The 22,925-nt window shown below is 36.7% G+C and overlaps 1 protein-coding gene across 2 annotated transcripts in view; it reads left to right on the top strand.

Moving 5' to 3' along the window:
- The window catches only part of tcf25 (TCF25 ribosome quality control complex subunit), a 278,696-nt gene that overhangs the window by 154,559 nt on the left and 101,212 nt on the right, over positions 1–22,925 (top strand). For both annotated transcript variants that reach the window (XM_026234236.1, XM_026234237.1), the window contains 4 exons: positions 2,066–2,153; positions 2,282–2,440; positions 15,396–15,486; positions 17,698–17,777. In XM_026234236.1, the coding sequence (XP_026090021.1) occupies positions 2,066–2,153; positions 2,282–2,440; positions 15,396–15,486; positions 17,698–17,777 (418 nt within the window). The remainder of the gene's footprint in view (positions 1–2,065; positions 2,154–2,281; positions 2,441–15,395; positions 15,487–17,697; positions 17,778–22,925) is intronic.

Raw genomic sequence — 22,925 nt, forward strand, 5'->3', positions numbered from 1 at the left:
GTCAGCAGACATTGAGGCTCGGGTTTGTTCCGATCAGAGCTCGTGAGCGGAGAGCGCATTTCTGAATATCCCGATCCGCTCGCTCATTCCGTGGGGTCTCGCTCAACCCAGAATGGCCTGCTAGTTCGAAAATATGCAAGGAGTTATTTTATTGTTTAGTAATAAACTGGTGTTTTCTGTGTTGCTGCAAAGATGAAGTTGACGACGGAGACTCATGAACTTCAGAGAGAAATGCACATTTCATATGGATTACATCATCAGAGATTAACCCGTTTATTTTGGTTTGAATATTTTCGTTTAAAAGAAGACATTTCAAGCTTTCTGTAATATATAGCCTATATTTCTGAAATCTGTGAGGCACACGCTGAGTTTAGTTCACACGCAATGCAAGTGATCGTGCTGGCGCCTTATTACATTGTAGGCTATATATTTGCTTCTTATTTATTAAATACGGGCAACTGATTGATAAAACATTGATAAAAATTAAGATACAATTTATACAAAACAAAAATCTTTTAAAAAGTGTTTTCTATAAAACAAAACTTAATGAAGTCGTCAAAATCATGTTTTAGCAAAAACAGCGACATTGCTCCCCATGCAGTCTTCTTTGCCGCCTCCATCTCTAAGTGCAGACTGTGCTCGTGTGCCATCTTCATGGCCGTTATTCAGCCAATAAAGTGTAGGCCTATGTATTTCAAAAACGTGTGTAGTACTAGGACCCGACCGACCGCGACCCGAATATCATAAAAAAATATTTTTGAATGTCTCATAACCGTGGGTAACTGCAGGCACCCGCTCATTTTGGATCAACCCGCGCATCACTGATCACTACCCCTTTAATATGCACATATACATCCTATGGTTTCCACTTGTTGCACCGCCATTCTGTTTTCGCAAGTGAAAACGGTATACCAGTTTTCCATGGTTACATGTTACGAAAGCAGCTCCTCTCTTGCTTCTCTAGTGCAGCTCAACCAGGCCTTGTCTCCTTTTTTGTGTATTCAGTAGGCGGGAATGAGTGTTTGAGTGACATTGTGACCCCACAATATCTAAATAAAGAAGCATGCTGTAGTGAGAATGTGCTGTATGTTGTAGTTCTTAAAAACATTTTCTGTTAAAGAGAAGAACTACTTTTAGAGTGGACTTTGAGCTTTGTAACCTTACAGAGAATTTGAAAACAACCACAAGACAAAGTAATAAAACAAGCATTAAAGTGGAAAAAAGTAAAAAAGTAATAATATAATAGCTTTGTTACAAATGTGTGCTACTAACATGAAAATACAAAGGTGCACAATCGGAACAAATTGAGTAATAATAGTACAGTGTAAATGGGCAATTAATCAAGAGAGACTGCATCCAGTGGCAGAGTTTAAACATGTTCAAGGAAGGGTAACCACATTTTTGAGAATTTGACCATGGAGCCAAGAAAGTCGTCCACCAGTATGAGAGGGGACGTGAGGACCTTTCCAATGCATCAGAATACAACGTCTTGCTAGTAAAGTGAGAAAAGTTACCAACTCAATGAAATGGCATGGCAATGAGGAATCAGAAATCAAAACCACAAACAACCCAATAAGTGGAGAGGGTGAAAAATGTTAGAGCCATAGCCTCCTAATAATAAACATACATGATTGTAAGATGAAATTGTTTCTGGCTGCATATCTTACCCTATGTTCTGACTTCAGGAAAGTTTGGCCTAAATCTGTATGTGACTCAGATCTGTTGGTTTCATAACAGTGTGAACAGCACACACCACATGCGATTTGATCTGTATGATTCTGTTTTGGTCAACTTCCATATATGGTCTTAAATATGATACAGGTATCATGTTTTGAAATGAGACCTCAGTCTAAATAGTCATTGCAGAATTCATGTAACTTTACATCACTCTAAATAAACCTGTCACAATTCTGCTGTGATAGTTTGAACAATCATTCAGACAGCCCCCCCAACCCCCCAAAAATAGCATTGATTTATTTTGCCAATAAATCAGAATTAAGCACTGTAAGGCTTGCAGTGTGAATGCAGAATGCTTTTTAATGTTGTGTGTCAAAATGTTTTGCAGCACTGATGCCCCTTTTGGACTTATGTACAGTTCAACCTGATGCTTTGGTGTCTTCTCATGTATTCTTTGGGCCATCAAGTCAAATTGGGTAATTTGTTCTAGCTCTTACACTCTCTTCATATATTTAAAAATAGTCAGATCCAAAGATTTATGTTGACAGAACTATTGCATGTATGAATGTGATCCAGTTGTATTTATTTCTTGTGCATCTTTTAGCCAGCCTCCTGCACTCTCAGAGTTAGTGGCTCTATATGTGGGTCGCTCTCACAGCCTGTGGAAAGAAGCTGGACTGATGCTATGGTTGGAGGAGAATGTCAGAAAAGTGCTAAAGAGGGTTGACTCACACGATCCTTATTTGGAGGACTGCCAAAACAAGTAAGAAATCATTGAACACGTATGTTGCTTTTTATGTCTATTGAGTTTGTTGATTTTGAGAGAATCCTATTATGCCCCTTTTTACAAAATGTAATTTGAGCCAAGTACTTCCCAATTTTTATTTTTTTTGTCAGCCGAACCTCTTTGGTCTAAATTTACTTTAATTTCTGAGATTTAAAATGAATATTTAAATAATTTACCAGCACATTTGCATGTTTATGTAGTAAATAATCTCAAAGAGGAAATATGAATAATCAATCATAACTAGTTATGATTAATTATAAATATTTAGATAAGCTGTAAGTATTTACTTGACCTCTCAGTGTCAACTGTCTGTCAATTCTAAGAACATAAATTTCCTGGTTAAGGAAAATAACTTGCTTACTAGGGCTGCATGATATTGGGAAAAAATGACATTGCGATATTTTATTTTTCTGCGATATATATATATATATATTGTGATATGAAATCTAATAAAAAATTTTCTTACAAACAAAAATGGGGTGAGCACACTTAAATTCTTATTTAAAATGATTTAAACATCGACACCAATTGTCAATTGATTAATATGCGTGTGGGAGAGAGAGCAAGACAGTGCTCGTGTTGTATGAAGACGGTGAGCGTGCGGCAGGGGCCTCTCTCGCACTGTCTCTCTTTCACACGCGCTCTCTCTCTTGCTCTCGCGCGCACGCGCTCTGTTGCGTTCTCTCGCTTTCTCTCTCACGCGCTCGCTCTCGCTCTCACGCTGTTTCTCTCGCGCTCGCTCTCTCTCTCTCTCGCGTTCGCTCTCTCTCTCTCTCTCTCTGCCCTGTCAAAACTTTCACTCTATAATGGTTAAGCTCTGCAATTAATCTGCGAATCACATTCCTCAAGGGCCGGGGAGCAGCTGGCCTGTACAGTTAATGAATAAGGGATCAACTACGACAGCCTACATCGCACATCCTGCGGTGTGACTATCGTGGATTCGTACATCACGATATTGATGCTTAAATGACACATCGAGCAGCCCTATTTCTTACTGTACAATACTACTCGGAGCATTTAGCAAAAATCTGCATGATTAAGGACAGTTATGAGCAAACAATGAACAACCTCAAGTTTGATACAAGTAATACTTTATTAACTACATAAACACTTAAACTAGTCTAACATACACACACCCATACACACTCATACAATTGGCATAGGAAAAAGGGTTAAAGCTTAAGCAGTAAAGAGAAGAGAAATAAAGACAAGTTATGATACAATTTGATATTCAGCATATCTACAGCCTGAAGGAAACAGTCTCTTAGTTCAAACACACCTTTGTAAAACGTGCATATGATACTTAATGTATCAATTAATAAGACCAAGTTGGATACTTGCATGTCTCGCCTGTTTGAAAAAGAGTCCTGATGCACTTTTTGGGACTCCCAATTGGTCTCTGCTGAAGCGAGTTGATGAGAAAGACCAGTTTGAATCGGAGGATCTTGATGAATGGAAAGTCAAGACCGAAGGCCTGGTGCAAGCTTAGGGTGATTTTTAAGGTTCTTAGCCCAGCACCTTCTCCTGGAATTCCTGAATCTAAAAGAACCGCCCTGATCTGGTGATCAGTGATCTATATACTGTAGGGTGACAATGTCACACCCTCAGGATTTGAGTGAGCCAATGAGGAATGGTACCTTTTGGAGGGAAGTTTTACAACTCTGTCTCTAATATGGTGTCTTGCATTTGAAATTAGATTGGGGGGTTCACAAGAAGAACTTTTAAGGTTCTTATAAATATAATGTGTTGCATAGATATCACCACATAATATACTCTCTCATTTAGATCCTGAAAATACAAACTCATTTATACTAGAGCTGTAATCGGGCCTTAAAAGTTAGGCCCGACAGGACCCGAGCCCGACAGGTTTCGGCCGGAGCCCGACAAATACATTTTGATTGACCTTTACTCAAAGCGATTAGGCAAAGCCTGCATTTTTTTTTGTGGAGGAAAATGATTGAATCCACTGTAGATGGCTTCAGCGCGTTTCTGCGCTCACTGATGGTGCATCATTATTCACTCATTATTCTCATTATAACGGTCAAAATTTTCCACACCTCAGACTTTGCTTTTGTTGCTGGTGCAACCAAAACGTGATCGCCCGAGGCAAGCCTCCGTTACATCGAGAAAAAGGAAAACTGTCTCACAGATGGGTGGAGTTCCCTCCATATGTCAATCATGCCAGTTTCCTCAAGCATTTTTTTTAACAAACGGATTCACTATTTTTTTTTTGGATTTGAAGGGTAAGATGCAACTGTACATTCCAGTCCCTCTGACACTTCAGAGATTATTAACGTGCTTGGATTCAGCACTCTGTGAACAGCCAGCTTCTTTGGCAATGAATGTTTGTGGCTTACCCTCCTTGTGAAGGGTTTTAGTGATTGTCTTGTGGACAACTGTCAGATCAGCAGTCTTCCCCATGATTGTTTAGCCTAATGAACCAAACTGAGAGACCATTTTGAAGGCTCCGGAAAACTTTGCAGGTATTTTGAGTTGATTTTACCATATTCTAATTTGTTGAGATTGTAACAGAAATGAGTCGAACCAGACAAATTAAAGAGTCTATCAAAGCGATGTTTGAAACACGAGAGCCGAATTCCTCAGGAAGTCATGAATCAGTTCTAGTGCCACAAGAACCAAGCAAGATGACCAACCAACTTGTTCACACAACAGCTTCAACATTAACACCACTAGAACAATTATTTACAATTTCAATTCAAAGAAGAGAAATTTGGTGCCAAATGTGTTGTTTGTAATTGAAATGCAACGCTGGACATCACATGGAAACCCATGAGTTAAACACTTCCATTGACTTCCCCCCACCTAGCAGAACCAGACTGAAATTCCTAAGGGGGGGAAGGGCTTTAAACCTCTGTCTTCACAGAAAAGTCTTTGTCATGAGAATGGCATAGAAACTGCTTTTGTACATATATATGGACCAGAATGAACTCAAAAAGACTCATAAATGAATCAGTCCATCGCATCACTCCATATTAATTTATGTGTAACCCACACATTTGACTATCATGTTATAATCACTTATTGTGTATGTTTTTTTTTAATAACTATGGCATAGCTTAACGATTTATAATTGTGTTTGGTATGTGTGTGATCGAATCTTCTTGCTTGAATTAGCCCTGACAATAATTTATTTGTCCCATGTATCGTATTCGTGTTATAGGAATCATGTCCAAAATTAGACCCTGCAAGGCAGGAAAATTCAGACCACATGCTTGGTAAGATAAACAAATGATTTATGAAACCCTCCGAGCCAAGACAATATCTGATTTGTCAAGACAACATTTGAGGTGTGGCCAACAGGCCAGTTTAAAAACTGAGGACATCGTAAAATCTTTGCTTTTTAGTCTGCTTTTTAGTCTCTGCTATTAGTCATGCCTGCTCTTAGCTTTTAGCTTGTAGCTTTGCTACCTAGCTTTAGCTTTTAGCTTCTAGCCATGCTGTTTATACATCACTGTTCTTTGAGTGCGGTTCCAGCATGTTTCGGCCTGCAAGCCTGCTGCTACTTAGCCACGATGAGAAGGAACACAACCTAGTCTCGTCAAACTTTATTTCTTTTCTTTTCCGTTTGAGAGTTTCGTGTTCTGAGTTACAGTGTTAATTTCGTTGACTAAATATTTTCGTCATTATTTTCGTCACAAATATATTTTTGCGGACGAAAACGAAACGAAAACTAAAAAAGAAGGCACTGATGGAGACTAAAACTATGACTAAATTGACTGACATTATCGTCAACGAATAAAGGACGAGACGAAAATAGACTGTGACGAAAATCAAATCAGCAGACGGGAGAGATGCGAGGAATGAGCAAAAGAACCGGCAAAACGGAACAGGCGAGACTGCATGAGAGAAGAGAACCAATCCGAGTCTGACTTATTGAGACGTGAAGCGAAGGTTTTCAGTTTTTAAATGAGCTCCCGGGAAGACGGCATTCGAAGAGGTGATGTCTAAAAGAGCGACAAAATGTCCACAGCTCACTTCGCGTTTGACGACAAACAAAACAAAACAACTGTAAAGCACGCGGAGCGATCATTCGTGGCAAGAACACAACCAATTTGAAAAGACATTTACAGACGAGCCACCTGGACATTTTCTCAAATGTAATTTCACAACGATGTTCTTTTGTTTATTGAGCTAAGCAAAATTGGAAGACTGCAGTGCGTAGATGTTGTAGCATTAAATATTACGAACTGAAAAGTACTGTAAAATAGCCCCTTCTTCAAGTTAGATGAGAGCACAATACTAATACGTAATATTATGATACATACATTTGATTAATACTAATGTTTAGTATATTTTATAATGTTCTACTTGTTGACAATATCACAAATATTTCTATATTAGTCATGTGAAACGTGAATGTTCACATCCTATCATTATACATACTAATCTAGCAATATTGTAGTATTTAAAACATACAATATTGCTAGACAAATGAATACCTTATAAAATCTTGTTACTTTTTTTATCCACCCAACTTATTAAATATTTACTTTAAATGTATGCACTTATTGTTCAGCTCAGCTGTAAGCTTTAAGATCCTGGACCTAACTTTATTTTTCTTTTATTGATGGTCAATTGGCAGCTGGTTATTGTTTACATTATCATGACAGTGTTTGTTGCTGCATAAAAGCTTTTGAATCGAAATAAAGACACAGTTGTGTTGAAATAAAGTTGAATTTGTGTTTTATATATTTTGGTTAAGTTTGTTTCCTATACCAGCTGTAAAAAATTGTCTAGTAAATCTGTTATTGATTTTAGTCTTATTTTAGTCGACTAAAATACCAAGCAATTTTAGTCGACTAAAATACCAAGCGATTTTAGTCGACTAAAATAAGACTAAAATTAAAACAAATCAGATGACTAAAACTTGACTAAAACTAAAAAGAATTATAGTCAAAAGAATAAGACTAAAACTAAATTAAAATTTCGTGTCAAAATTAACACTGCTGAGTTAAGTTTTGTAACGTCGAGTCTCCGACGCCTGACCTCGGGTGCCCGTTCAACTTCAACCAGCCCACACGACTCTGCACTTTCAGCCAACGGCCAACAACCACGGGCTTCCCAAGACGTCACTTCAGCGACTGAACTTCCAACCAATCAGCGACCTCGGGATAGCCCTTTCACCGAGGCTCCTTCTTCACAGGAGACGCAAGTAACTTTACCTCCAGACTGTGACCTTTACTGGTGTATCTAATATAATTTTAACCTCATTGAGGAACTAATTACATGATTGATGGTTGTTCATGTCTATGCAATTTAACGTATTGCTGTAAACTTGGGATTCCATATTTCCATTCTCTTAAACTCATCTTTCCCTAACTTTCGATCTTCCTGCAACTTGTATGAATGTGTGAGTGTATGCGTTTGTGTTAGATTAGTTTATATGTCTTAGATTTATCTAATAAAGCCTTATTCATATTGAAAAGAGAAGTATCTTGTGTTTTGTGCTTACAAGTTAATGTCTTAAACTGCCGATCTTGTTACTGTGCTAATTGATAGTGTTTCACTACAGTTTGGATATTAGTATCCAGGGCAGATTTTATGTTAAACGGCTCGTTCACTGAATCGCAGGGCGTCTAAGTGACCAGCCGTGAAAGTGATTCTGTTCAAATTCCCTTTAAAATCTTAAATGATTCCCTTTGAGCTAAATTGACCTGTTTCTGTTCCGTTCCGTTTTTTTAAAGGTCCTATGACATGAAAATTTCACTTTCTGAGGTTTTTTTACATTGAGTTCCCCTAGCCTGTATATGGTCCCCAAGTTTCTAGAAGTTTTAATCGGTGTAAATCGAGATTTTGCTATCTTTCTCTGCCTTTGAGAGAAGAAAAGCTCAAACGGGCTGATCTTGAATCTCCTCTTTGTGAGGTTGTAAGGAGAAATGTTACCTCCCCTTTCTCTGCTTTGCCTGCCCAAATATTTACATATAATTCAGTCTCAATGTCAGCACAGGCGTTACAAACAGACTTTTATGATATGGATTCGACAGCACCGCCACAAACAGTGAGTAACAGTGTTCATTAATGCCTGAACTGTGATCAGTGATTTCTGATGTGTAGCTAATTATTCAAGTTCACACAGACTTTCTTTCTAAATCGTTTAATACTGTTTATGCATCAGTGAATCAAGCCAGTGACTAAACAATCAACTTCACGTTGTTTCTCTTAGAGCATGAAACAAATCTGTAGCATGAAACAAATCTGTTATTTAAAGCTGCAGTAGGGAACTTTTGATGCTCTAGCGGTTAATAAACATAACTGCTTGCGTCTTGCGGAAGAACATTGTAGTCGGAGCTACTTCTCTCTGTTTATGTCTATGAAGAATCACAAAGGTACTCGGTTACTCCGCCGCGGTATCCCCAAAGCAATCTAAAATAGTCCGAATATAAACACTTATTATAGGTGTACCCTAGTGATTCAGGACAAGCTAAAAACACGGTTTGGAAAATGGATTCATGGTGTATTCGCTTATTATGTTCATTTTTCTACATTTTGAACACAAACAAAGTTACGGACCGCAGCTCTGATTGGTTGTTTTTTACCGGGAGCGCATGACTTTCTGCAAATGGCAATAGGACCACTGGGAGGAGCCAGAGGAGCTTGATTTTTTTTTCACAGATTATCTGTCTCATATTCTACTGTCAGGACATAATGACAGGTTTAATAAATATGTAAAAAAAATTTTTTTTACAAAAGTTCCCTACAGCACCTTTAAATTGTGATTTAACTACAGAGAGCGATCAAAGAACGCTCCCTTTTTTTCGGAGCTGTCACACATCGCGAGTATATCTGCACTCTTGCCCAAACTGCCGTTACAATGAAGTGACGCTGATATGCTGCACAACGGAGCTCTTACTGTATTCATGTGGTGCATTCATGTGTTTGCTGTTAGTTGTGGTGAAAGCATTTTGTGAGAGAAAACGAGTTGCGATAATGATGAGATCACTGCATTCACGCGATAAACAGACTCATCACTGCAGCCTTTCATGTGATGGGAAAAGATCGAAAAAATAATTATATAATCAACACTTCCACGATTCCTTAATCTCGAAAGCTGTAATAGTAAATATAAATATATTACATGTGGAACCCCTCTGAAATATATATATTTCAGAGGGGTTCCACATGTAATATGCATTTCGTATGCAAAGATGTCAGCCAATCACAACAGTTGTCGTTTACTCGGAGTCTCACAGCAGACACGCCCCTTCAAACAGAGCATTCAAGCCAGAGGGCTAATATCAGGATATAAAAATGCTTTTTATTTCTACATTTTAAATGTAAAAATCATACTAACAATATAAGTACACCTAAGGAAACATTAAAAAGCATTTAAAGAAAAGGAAATAATCCATGTCATAGGACCTTTAATGTGAGCCAGAATCATCACAATTAAAAGAACCAAAGACTTAAACTACTTAAGTCTGTGTGCACTGTATTGATTTAATACACGAGTTTCACAATTTGAGTTGAATTACATATATAAATTAACTTTTCCACGACATTGCAATTTATTGAGATGCACCTTTAAATACAACTTACTGATTCCTAGTTGTGTCCTCTTTTGGAAGGCCAAACAAAGTAGTTTTGCTTGCAAAATGAAGCACACAACTTCTCCACAACATGGTGGCGTTTACAACAGTGGGAATAAAAGATATCCCACCTTTATTTGTGTGGGAAGCGTTATGCAAATATTTCCACATCTTGAGGTGGGGCATGTTAGAACGAGCTGTTTTAGGTAGGCATTGTTGACTCCTTACTTTCATAAAGAATATCTCTTTGGATTTGAGACTTTAGTCTTTACAGATTTACAAATGTTCTTTATGCACCAAAATATTGTAACACTCCAAAGAGAAAGGAGAAAATGAAATCGCATTAAATGGCCCCTTTAACCCTTTGAGGTCTAGGGGGTTTTGGGGCTTTGACTTTTGTGTTTTTTTCAGTTGCTTATAAATATATTCATGGCTACAGTCTGAAAACACTGTATTCGGTACAAACTGGGCTACAATGATATATAAATAGCATTTATGTACATGTTTGTGTTTTTGAGAAAACAACGTTTATGCGTGGTTATTGAAAACTACAATTTTGAAGTAACTGAAATAAGGTCATAAAACACATACGAACATTTGTTCACTAGACTGTCAAACCTGGAGCTTGAAGCCTAGAATTTTTGCTTTAAAATCATCTTGTTTACTCACTCACAAGAAACAATAGATTCATTGACATTTTCATTTGTAAAAGTTATATGTGAATAGTCATCAACTATCATGAATATCAATGTGATTTACACCTGAGAAGACAAAGACCCGCATAATGAGATGCATAATGAGCATTTCAGTCAGGTGTGTGACTGAGAGGAGAAGAGTTACAAGAAAGAATGTGAGGACAAAAATAAATTTGTATATTTTTATGTTTGTAGTTTATTTAGAATATATTAATTAAACCACAAAATAATTTGAAATTCACTTTCGAGTGCAGTTAACCAGTTTATTAGGAACAATCAAAGCTGACTTTCAAGACTGAATTTTTTAGCATCATTACTCCAGTCACACGATACTTCAGAAATCCTTCTAATATTCTGATTTTCTTCTCTCTCTCTCTCTCTCTCTCTCTCTCTCTCTCTCTCTCTCTCTCTCTCTCTCTCTCTCTCTATATATATATATATATATATATATATATATATATATATATAGTTATTATTCTGAAAAGAGCTGAAAATATTTGTTTTCAGTTTTTTTTTTTTGATAGAACAGCATTGTAACATTTATCATATGAATAGCTTTTATTTATCATCATGTGTGTGCTAAATAAGTTTTAATTTTTATATATAATGACTCAAAGCTTTTGAATGGTATAGTGTATATTACACTTGGAGTAAGACTGGAATAATGATGCTGAAAATTTAGCTTTGATCACAGGAATAAATTACATTGTAAAATATATTCAAATAAAAAGCAGTTATTTTAAATAGAAAAAAAACTTTATGGCTTAAATTTAAAAATAAATTACTGCTTTAGCAAACTGCTATTGACTGGTATTGTGTAATGTTGAAATATATAAATGAACATCACATAACTAGCATTTTCAAAGTGTATATTGTTTATGTGCTTTCAAATAAACTACATTATTTACATTATTGTAAAGGTCACTGATACTAGTAATACAATAAAACATTTAGATGATGTAAATTAATCTTCATAATGTTTCACTTGATTATACATTTAGTCAGAAATTATAGTTTGGAAAAAGTCAAACTAGTAAAATGTGTACACATTATGTGAAACCTAATACAAGTATATAAATATATACTGAGGTAATCCTCAGCGCATCTTCTTGGGGTGAATTATGTCTTATTCCTCTCAGTGCAAAGCAAACAGTAAAATAAAACTAGAAAGTGTCTCACTGCTTTGTTTTCTGTGTGGGCGTTTACAAGTCGCGAGCTTCAATGAATCATTATAATCTCAATAGCAGGTTCAGCGAGTGGCTGCATTAAAAGAAAATGCTGATCCAAAAGAACTGTTATCATTTACATGCTTTGAGCATTTCATACTTGACCTCTGCATATTGCTGTGAGTTTGGGTTTATTATAATAATTATTATACCTGGAAATGCAAGAAGTGCCATTTCATCAGATTTGTATGGTAAACAATTCATAAACCTACACAAACACAGGCGCCCCCACAACTTTTATTAATAAAATGGCTTGGCTTAGGCTACTGGATCACTGCATTATATTCCTCAGCAATGAGAAGGGAAAATCTCTAATTAATTAAACTCACAACTTCATTATTTGTAGGAGAGAGATGTACAGACACAGGTAATTCACACACACAACGGTCATCTTTCTCTCGAACAAAAAATCTATAATTAATTCAAATACATTTAATTATTTCACTATTTCATCTGTGTCTGCAGTACCTGATGATAATAACTGTGATTAGGGCTGTCACTTTTAGTTAGAAAATCGATTGCACAATCGATCGGACCAACCAAAAAAAGTTTCGAAAATGAAAATCGGGAATCGATTTTAACCAAGTATGTACACTATTAATTTTAAAAGAAAAAAAAAAAAAAAAAGTAACAAAACTCACAAACAAGCAGAAAAAGAAAATAAAGAATTCCAAGAGTGCTGTATGCGTTGCGAAAGCTAGACATTAAATACCAGCAATTTTACACTGATAACGTCGAAAGTGACCTCTTATGCTGAGCCACACCAAACGCAAATAAAGTGTCTGGCGCGAATGATTTCAATGTTAAGTAAATGTAAAGACACATTTACAAACGTCTGGAGGTCTCGCGCGGTGGTAGATGCGAATTCACCTCATTCGCGCATCTAGTTACAGGAGATTCTGAGTTATGAAAAGGACCACTGCAAGCTGACAGCGACCGGTAATACCCCCACCTTCCGCAGCTGTACCTGAGTGTCCCTGGGACATCAGTGCGGTCGGAGTGCGTCAGCTGGACATACAGTGAATAAGAAATGCTCTGCTTGATCGACTTGTTTTCCTGTCCAATAAATTTGTAATGGCCCTAGCCTTTTGATTCATTTCCTTATGCCTGCCTAGTGCCGCCTAGCCTAAGTGTCGGTTACGTTCAATAAAACACACATGGGCTGTTCTCAAGTCCAAGTCAAGTTTTTTGAACAGTTGTTTGAAATGGATTGAATCATTATTTAAAATAATTTTGGAGATTTTTGAATTGCCTAAATCATAAATGCAGCCGGGTTAAAGCCTGCAGTCATGTTTTTCTTTTGTTATGGCAGCCGTCCCCTCTGCATATATATTTTTTCGAGAATGTTGCACTCCTGTTGCTGTTTGTTATTCTGCACGAAACTTCATGCCAATAAATAAGAAATATTGCTGACTTGTATCTTTTTGCATTCGTCCGTTATTTGACGTTGAAAAAGGAAATGTTTTTTTTTTTTTTGACATGGAAAATCGATTTTACAATTGATTCAACACACACTTATGTCTTAAAAATCGAAAATGATTTTTTCACAAAAGTGACAGCCCTAACTGTGATTTTTACCTATTTGGTCAAAGATTGCACCACATGGAGCAATACTACTTTTAACTTGTCTATAACTTGGCAAATGTCCAAGGAATAAGCAGGTCAGGTGGTTCTTTACTTCCGCGTCTGCATTTAAAATCCTTTAATGCACTGCAAGCCATTGATTATCCCTTACTTAATTGTTATTATATATGTATTTGAAGACATTTTAAATGCTATTGTTTTCTTAGGTCTATTTTATTATGACAAAAAAATTTGTTAATTATCCGATTAAAGTATTTCTAGGAGAAAGGGTTTTTCCCTATATTGCCACTATCTGCCGCAATGTTGAGAGACTGATATTGAAAGGGACTACAACTGAGACATTTGAGGAAGTACATAGACAGTGTATACTGATATAGAGAATAATTCCCTTTGGAGTTATTGCTTTGTAAGGACTGTGCTTTTTTTCATGCTCGCATAGCAACATTATGCAAAAGAGTAAAAAGCATAATTGAACACTTATTCACTTTCTCCATATCAGAGTGAATTTGTACTGTAAACAAGGTGTTTCCATTTCATGGAATTCCATTTTCATCCAGAGAGTGAAAAGTCATGTTGACCACAATAACAAGGTTATAAATGTCTCTTTCCTTGACTCCAATGACATGGCCTTTTACTCAGTGTAATAATAATAAATACTTTATTTGCATACCACCTTCCATTCGAAGAGTTCAAATTGCTTTACAATAAGCACCAAGTAGGGCTGTGCAAAAAATCAAATGCGATTTTCATGCACATCTCATCAGTAAAGACGCTCCTGTAATTAGAAGTATATCTCCAGCATGTGTGTTCAGATCATAGTTGCCAGGTTTTCATAACAAATCCTGCCCAGTTGCTTCTCAAAACTAGTCCAAAACTAGCCAAAATCGCGTTTCCAGGAGGTTCCCTGATCAAAAAGAAATGCTTTGCGGGGTTAAATTTTAAGTTTAATGCGATGGTTTCCTCGGTAAAATTCGCATTTTAGGGGTTAAATATCACGTTATTGGTATTGTTGCTTCGATCCGTGGACATGAAAAACAACAACAGACTTGGCAACATTGGTTGGCATTTACTACACAGAGCCGTAATTATCTGACAATCTACACAAAATCGATTTTAAAATCGGTGGCGATTCTTTGTCGATTTTGAAAGCGATTTTGTGTTAGTTGTCGGTAGACTACGGCTCTGTGTAGTAACTGCCGCTCCACCTGAACCAGTGTTGCAAAGTTTGTGATTGTTTTCCATGTCCGCGGTTCGAAGCAACCCCAATACCAATAACGTTATATTTAGCCCCTAAAATGCGAATTTTACCAAGACAACCATGTCAAAAAACCAAACGTATATTTTAACCCCGGGAAGCAATTTTTTTTTTTTTTTTTTTTTCTGGGAACCTCCTGGAATCGCGATTAGTTTTGGACTAGTTTTGAGAAGCAAAAGGGCATAATTTGTTGTGAAAACCTGGCAACCCTGATCTGAACACACATGCTGGAGATAATACTTCTAATTAAAGGAGCGTCTTTACTGATGAGATGTGCATGAAAATCGCATTCGATTTTTTGCACAGCCCTAGCACCAAGTACTTCACATGAAAAGTAAATGCCATAATATGCCATTAAGGATTAAACCCTCTTTATAATGATAATGAGATACAATTAGTAAATATGTAATAATGAGATTATAAGCAACTAATAATAAAGTGAACTTGATATATACAAAACAAATGCTTCAGAAAAATAATTTGCTTGTTAAAAACCAAAGTAAAAAGGTAAGGTTTTAGCTTAAAAAACATTTGTATTGAATTTATTTGTTCTGGGTACATTTCTTTTTCCTGTTTAAGAAGGTGAGAATATTGATATTTTTTTTCTGGGTCTGTATTGGACAGGAGGAAGCAGCGATACCAGAGTGCTCCCAGGAACATCCATAGACATGTGCTGATGTCTGAGATCAAGGAGGCAACAGCTACCCTTCCCTTAGTAAGAGACACCCCTAATTTTCTAAAGTACACCTTGAGGCAGTAAGAATGCTGTAATCAGAACATACTTTTTTAAACTGCATATAATTGAGCCAGTGTTGATTTGGAGGGCATCCTCTGTAAACCTTCAATGCATGAGACCAAAAGTATTTTCTGTTTTGCTTGTTTTCTTTGGTTTGAGCTTTGATTTTTCAGGGATTATTGGAGCCGACTTTAGGAAAATTCCTAGAATAGACTGATTAATAGTGTCAAATGCTGCTGATAGTTCGAGAAGTATGAGAACCACAGAATCGCCAGAGTCAACTGAAAGAGATGTAATTTAATACTTTAAGGTTTAAGGTTTCTCTACATACTACATTCACAGTTTGAAGAAAAGTTTTGTTTGTCTAAGACAAGCGTGCCACATGAGTCTTGAAAAGTGAAGCCAAAGCATCTTGATTGCCCCCAAGTGACTGGATGCAGTAATACAGTAGGTCATAAACCCGCTTTCTCTATGTAATGTAATGGGTTCTGAGACAAAATAAATCATCAAATGACACTCCAAAAAAAAAAAAAATTCAGAAGACATTTTCTGTCATCTAAGGTAGATCTCAGCATGCTGATGTATGTATGTGTTTGATATTCTAACAAGTATGCTTTTAATTAGTTTGCTATAAAAAATGGGGTGTTGTTTCATGATTGTGATCTTGCGATTGGGTCTGTGTGAGTTTGGGTGGAACTTAGATATCGTGGCTCCACCTCACAATCCCTGCTGTGCATACTGTGGTTCCAAATACCGAGAATGTTTTGGCTTTTCTATAGTGGAAGGAAGTGGAGATATGTCATCCATTTTTTTAAACGGTCTATGTTCGCGGTCTATGTTCACGTATACTGTTTCAGGAATGACAAACGTGAGTGTAAAAAATTATGCGAGTGAATCCGCCAAATTGGTTTGTCTGACAAAGGTGGTGATGCTGCTCTCTGCGGATACATGAGGACTGAGCTCCCGCTGATCGAGTGGAGCTCACCATCTACGAGATCGGCGAAACACATTTTTAAACAGGCGCTGTCTTTAAAAATAAACCATAGATTTGAGTTTTAAACAACTACATTCTTGCCTGAAATACTTTTAAAATTACATTTCATGACACAATAACAGTAATATTTGAAAATTATCCGAATAAATGCTGCGTGAACTCAGATCGCTTTGGCTACTGCAATTTTCCCCTCAGTATATTTACAATAAAATGAAATAGGATATAAAATACCACTGCCTCCTTTCGTTTTCATTTAAACATAATAACAACTGCAGAAATGTACTTAGTTCAGGGATATTTGTAACGTTATATACAGCCATTACAACGAAACGAAATATTATATAGACTTGTCTTTTTTATTTTCATTTTAACATATAGATAAATTGAATACAGACCAAAGAAAACCTGTTAGATTTACCCCGCAGCTGAATTATATTTTATGTTTAACCACTAAAGAGACATATCAGAAGGTCTAGCTGAGGTGAGGCTGCTTCTCGTCGGATACATGATCACTGAGCTCCCGCTGATCGTGTGGAGCTCACCGTCTCCGTGATCGGTGAAACACATTTTTAAATAGGTCCTGTCTTTATAAATAAACAACAGATTTGAGTTTTAAACAACTACATTCTCGCCTGAAATACTTTTAAAATTACATTTCATGACACAATAACAGTAATATTTTTGATCAGAATAAATGGTGGTTGAACTCAACCAATGCTGCGTGAACTCAACCAATCAGGATGTTTAGCGCCAAAGTCCCTCCCCCGAAAGTTCTGGAACTTTGAAAAAGTACCACCTCGCCAGCAGGGACTTTCTGAGGGGCATTTTTTTACCCGGAACTTTATTTAGTTCCTGGTTCCTGCGGTGGAAACACACCAAGTACCAAGCCAAAGTCCCTAGTTCCTGGGTAAAGTTCCTGCGGTGGAAACGCAGCATAATGTCATGTGTTAATGTCAATTTATTATCCTTTTTAACCATTAAGGACACAAAAATGCCCTCACTAGTTGATTGATATTTCACTATATAAGTGAGGACATTTGGCTGACATATAAACCTGTGTTGATTTTGTATTATGTTGGCTTATAAGGAATAATTCTCTGTTAGACAAAGTATTAAATTTGATATGTAGTTTTGTTCATATATAGTTTATTTGTTTCATTATTTAATACTAAAAAGGTTCTTTTGGTCCCTTACAGGAAGTGACCACACAGCCAGGAATGGGTTTTGACCCTCTCCCTCCTCTGGACTCCATTGTCTCTTACATCAGACCAGAAAGGTATTTCTTAGATTCACTCAAGTTCTCTGCCTTAAATGACACAGGGCTTCCTGAAGGTGTTTTAAAGGGGTCATATAAGACATCTTTATATAATTGAAATTCTCTACAGAATCCATAGCTTAAAATGTCATTATCATTATAAACAAAGCATTTATTTATTCAAGGTTAAAAAATTAACACAATTTGCATATTACTGTCTCCAAAGCAAGACATCAACGAATAATTAGACATTATACACTGGATGTGAATGTCACAATATGGCATGTCAAAAGCTGATAGAACCCATTTAAAGTGTACCAATGCTTTTATGAAAAAGTGTACATATCACCTCTCTTTTTTCTCTTTTGTTTTAAAGGTTTCTGTTTGTTTCTTGCATTAATTTTGTTAGTTTTAGTGTTACATTAAAGAAAGAGACATGAAAATCATCTGACAGTATTTCAGTTTAATTGATGTACACTGATGAGTCATTAAACTGTGTTCACCTATTTAATAACCTGTAGGACCTCCTTTAGCCCAGAAAGCACTGGCTAGTCGCTGATTCAAAAAGGGGTATTTTGAGGTATCTGGTACCATAATGTCAACAGCAGGTCCCGTACATTACGCAGTGGTGGCGATGTAGCACGAAGGTCGCCGTGATTTTGCCAAGTAAGACATGTTCCTGGATCCACATCTTCTGATGATTACCCCTAAGCCTAACCTTACCCATAATTTATTCCTAAAATCAGTGAGGAATGGTAGCTGATTAACAAGGGTGTAGAAGCACCTAACTCTGATTGTAAGCCTAAAACAGATATTTTCTGAAAAGTTATATCTCAGTTCTGATTGGTTGATTGAAATGTTGTTCCAGGATCAACAAGGATGTTGATCCAGGAACATGTTGTACTTGGTGAAATCACTCTCGCCGCAGCGCGAATCTGCTTTTTATTTGGGTTCATGTCCGGTGAATTTGGAGGCCAAGGTATTAACAGAAATTCACCATCATGTTTCTCGAACCTTGACAAATCTGGCAGTGTAGCATGGTGTTTTATCCTGTTGGTAACAGCCATCACTGGCAAGAAACACAGTTGCTATGAATGGGTGCACTTGGATTGCAACAATGTTCAGATATCTGACAGCTTTTCAGAGATTGTGCTGTTTATGTCCCACACATAACACCACTGCTATAGCTTATGTCGGTAATTGGCATATCCATGCTTGGATCGGTAATGTGATTAGGGATGTATTTGGGTGACATCGCACATGGCAATATCCAAGATGGCAGCATCCACGACAGCACGAGCGTTTGTTGAGTGAAGTCTTAGTTTTTTTGTTTTGTTATGAATTTTGAAATATCCGGACAGATTGCAGAAGGATTGCATTGTACTTTACTGATTGCTTTCTGTAGTAGAGTTCGTTTTGGGAAGCCTACTCCTACTTTGCTTGTGCCTGGATCGGTGGACTCATCTGGGCAGTTGTGGGGCATCGACAGGTGGAATGCTCCCTTTGAACGGAGCTGTGGAATTTCCTAGCTGGTGACGGGAGTGGGGTTTTGGCTCTGTGTGGTCCTCTACAGATCCGCGTGGAACAATCTTGCACTGGCTTGTTGGGCTATACATTGCATTGCTTGTTGTGGTTCTCCCATTTGTGGAATTGATTGCAACATCGCAGACTTTTTTGGGGGACGCGAAGAGGCGTATTACTCCTGAATGGCGTTTTTTAACAGCCTTTTTTGTGCTGATCGCGGTGGACTACACAGGGAATAAAAATCTCTTGATCTCGGGAAATGTACATCCTAATCCTGGCCCTAATATTAATAGCCTTAGTACTCCTGAAGATTTTAAATCCAGGTCGGGTCTTGGTTTTATTCACTTAAATGCTTGTAGTTTGGTCAGGATATGGGCTACTCAAACAAATGCAGATGTTGTAGTAATTTCCGAAACCTGGCTAAAAAAATCTATTTTAGATAAGGACATTATGATTAATGACTATAGAGTTTTCCATTGTGATCATTTAAATAAGGGGGGGGGGGGGTTGCAATTTATGTTAAGACTAAATTTAACAACAGGATCTTATTTTTTACATCTACTGTTAAACAATTTGATATCTTAGCATTAAACCTTGAAACAGCCAAAGGTCAGTATATTAATGTTATTGGCTGTTACAGACCCCCTTCTGTGGTTGTTGATGCTTTGCCAAATTTAATGGAATTTTTTTAATGAACTTGATTACAGTGAGACTGTTTTAGTGGGAGATGTAAATTGGGACTGGTTATCCTCTCTGTCTGTTGATTTAAAAAATCACTGTAATGGTTTAAATCTTACACAGATAATAAATAGTCCCACTAGATTTAATAAAAGAAATCCTAACAAATCCACTCTTATTGATTTGTTTTTGACAAACACACCTCACAAATTTTCAGATGTAGGTGTGTTTGCAAACGATTTGAGTGATCACGGTGTCATTGCAGCAGTAAGAAATACAAAACTGCCTAAGATTAAACCTAGAATAATTTTTAAAAGAAATTTGAGGCACTTTTGTGAGCAAGCATTTTTGCATGATTTGCCTTGTTTTGACTGGGACAGAATTTTACTTATTGACAAGGTGGAGCTAGCTTGGAAATATTTTTATGAAGGTGTTATTAGTATTGTGGACAAGCATGCTCCCTTTCAGAGGTTAAGAGTAAAGGGACGTGACAATGCGTGGTTTACTCCGGAGCTGGCTAATCTTCTTCAGCAGAGAAACCAAGCCTGGGCTAAAGCCAGGCAGTCCGGGACAGATTTAGACTGGCTCAGTTTTAGACAGTTGCGTAATCGTTGTAAATTTCTTATTAAAAAGGCAAAATCTGATTTTTATTTAGCAGCTACAATGAAAAACCTAAACAATCCCCGGAAATTCTGGAAAGTCCTGAAAAATGTACCTCAAATTGTCATAATGAATTACCTCCATGTATTTTTAAGGATAAAACAGTCATATCAGAAAAGTCTGCAATTTTAGAGTGCTTTAATAAGCACTTTGTGGAAGCAGGTTCCTTGTTTGAACGTCAACTCATTGCAAACAAATCAACATTAACAAACTGTTTTAATTTTTCAGTTCCGCCCCAGAAATCGGTGGCAAGTAAAGAACCCTTTTGTCTAAAACCTTTCTCCGTCGCTGATGTGAAAACAGCTCTTATTGCTTTGGACCCTAGTAAATCTCCTGGTCCTGATACTTTAGAGCATTATTTTTTGCAAATAGCTGCTGATTTTATTGCTGAACCAATTGCAATTATTTTTAATCAAACCCTAGTTAACAATGAGATTCCAAGAATTTGGAAATCGGCATATGTACTCCCTCTTTTAAAGGGAGGAGATTACGCGTGTTTGGATAATTATAGACCAATTTCCAAATTACCGATTTTAGCTAGTGTTAGAAACATTGGTTGTTGATCAGTTAAAATACTATTTGGTTTCCAATCATTATTTTGTCTGATGTACAGTCTGGATTTCGAAGGCAGCATAGTACTACTGCTGCTGCAATGAAGGTAATTAATGACATTAGTGAGACAATGGACAGCAAGAACACTTGTGTAGCTCTTTTTTTATAGATTTAGCCAAAGCATTTGATACAGTGGACCATTGCATTTTGCTGGAAAAGCTACGAAATATTGTTTTTTCTGACCATACTGTTGATTGGTTTACTAACTACTGCATTAGCTTAAACTAGTTTTGAATGTTGAGAAAACTAAGATTATGCTTTACTCAAAATCTAAGAAGTCTTTGGACAGTTTACAAAGTATTTTTACTATACATGGTGAGCAGATCGTACAAGTAAAATTTGATGAATATCTGGGTATATTAATTGATGATCAGCTTTCTTTTAAGTTGCACATTGATAAACTGATTCAAAAGCTCAAATTAAAAATAGGATTTTATTTTAGAAACACAGCCTGTTTTTCTTGGAAAACTAGAATAAGACTAGCTTCCTCCCTGCACTTGATTATGGTGATTTGCTCTAAAGAAATGCGCCTGATAAATGTTTGTCTTTGTTGGATACTGTCTACCATAATGCATTAAGATTTGTGACTGGATGTAAGGCATCAGTACATCTTTGTACTTTGTACAAAATGACAAACTGGCCCTCATAGTCAGTGAGGAGGCATATACATTGGCTTATTTTTATTTATAAGTCTATGCTGGATATGCTTCCATCTTATCTTTGCTCCTATATGTCACGTAATGTTAGTTCTTATAATTTACACTCTGGTGATATGTACTTGTTATCTGTACCTACAGTTCGTACAGAGCTTGGTAAGAAGGCTTTTAGTTATGCAGCCCCGTCCACTTGGAACACATTACAGTCTGAATTGCAATTGCGAACTCTGATTTCTATTGGTGAATTTAAGCAATGCATGAAAGTCTTGGAAATAGATGCCATCAATTGTTGTCACTGTTTTTAAAATAATCAAATTGTTTTAAACCTATGGTTAGTATAAATTGTACTTTTAAGTAGTCTGATGTTGATGTTTTTTATGTATCTGAGGATATTGTTTAAATGTCTCTTGTTGTTGTGTATATGTTTGGTGATCATATTTGTAATTATGTGCTGTTAAAATGCTGCCATTTTGGCCAGGTCTCTCTTGAAAAAGAGGTTTTAAATCTCAATGAGATCATCTGGTTAAATAAAGGTTAAATTTAAAAAAAAATGTACCAATGAGTATCGGTATATGCCCCGATACTGCCATTTTCTGCTGGATTGGGTATCAGTCAGATAAGAATGATCCAAATCCGATATTGGGCGTATAATATTTTGTTATTGTAAAGCCCCACGAATGGAACAAAAACACAAAATACCATAACATTTCTGTGCTCTATATTCCAAGTCTTCTGAAGCCATTCCATAGTTTAATGTGAGGTACAGAAGAATATTTTTCATTAAATTCCAGTTACCTTAATTCTTCTCTCCGCTACAGCTGTCTGTTCATCCATTTAGCATTTAAACTGCGTGTTGCATTTGGTTACAACAGTCAAGACAATAAAAAGTATGTCCAAGATGATTCAGTGATTCTGTTATTATACTTGATCTGAAGATAAAGATCAATGATTTTGCATAAAAGGACTTTGTTGCTGGAGTTTAGTGCTATTGCCAAAGCATGATCATTTCCGGGTTTCTGTTATATCACAGTACTAGAGT

Source organism: Carassius auratus, chromosome 46, assembly GCF_003368295.1.
Source record: "Carassius auratus strain Wakin chromosome 46, ASM336829v1, whole genome shotgun sequence".
Lineage (NCBI taxonomy): Eukaryota > Metazoa > Chordata > Actinopteri > Cypriniformes > Cyprinidae > Carassius > Carassius auratus.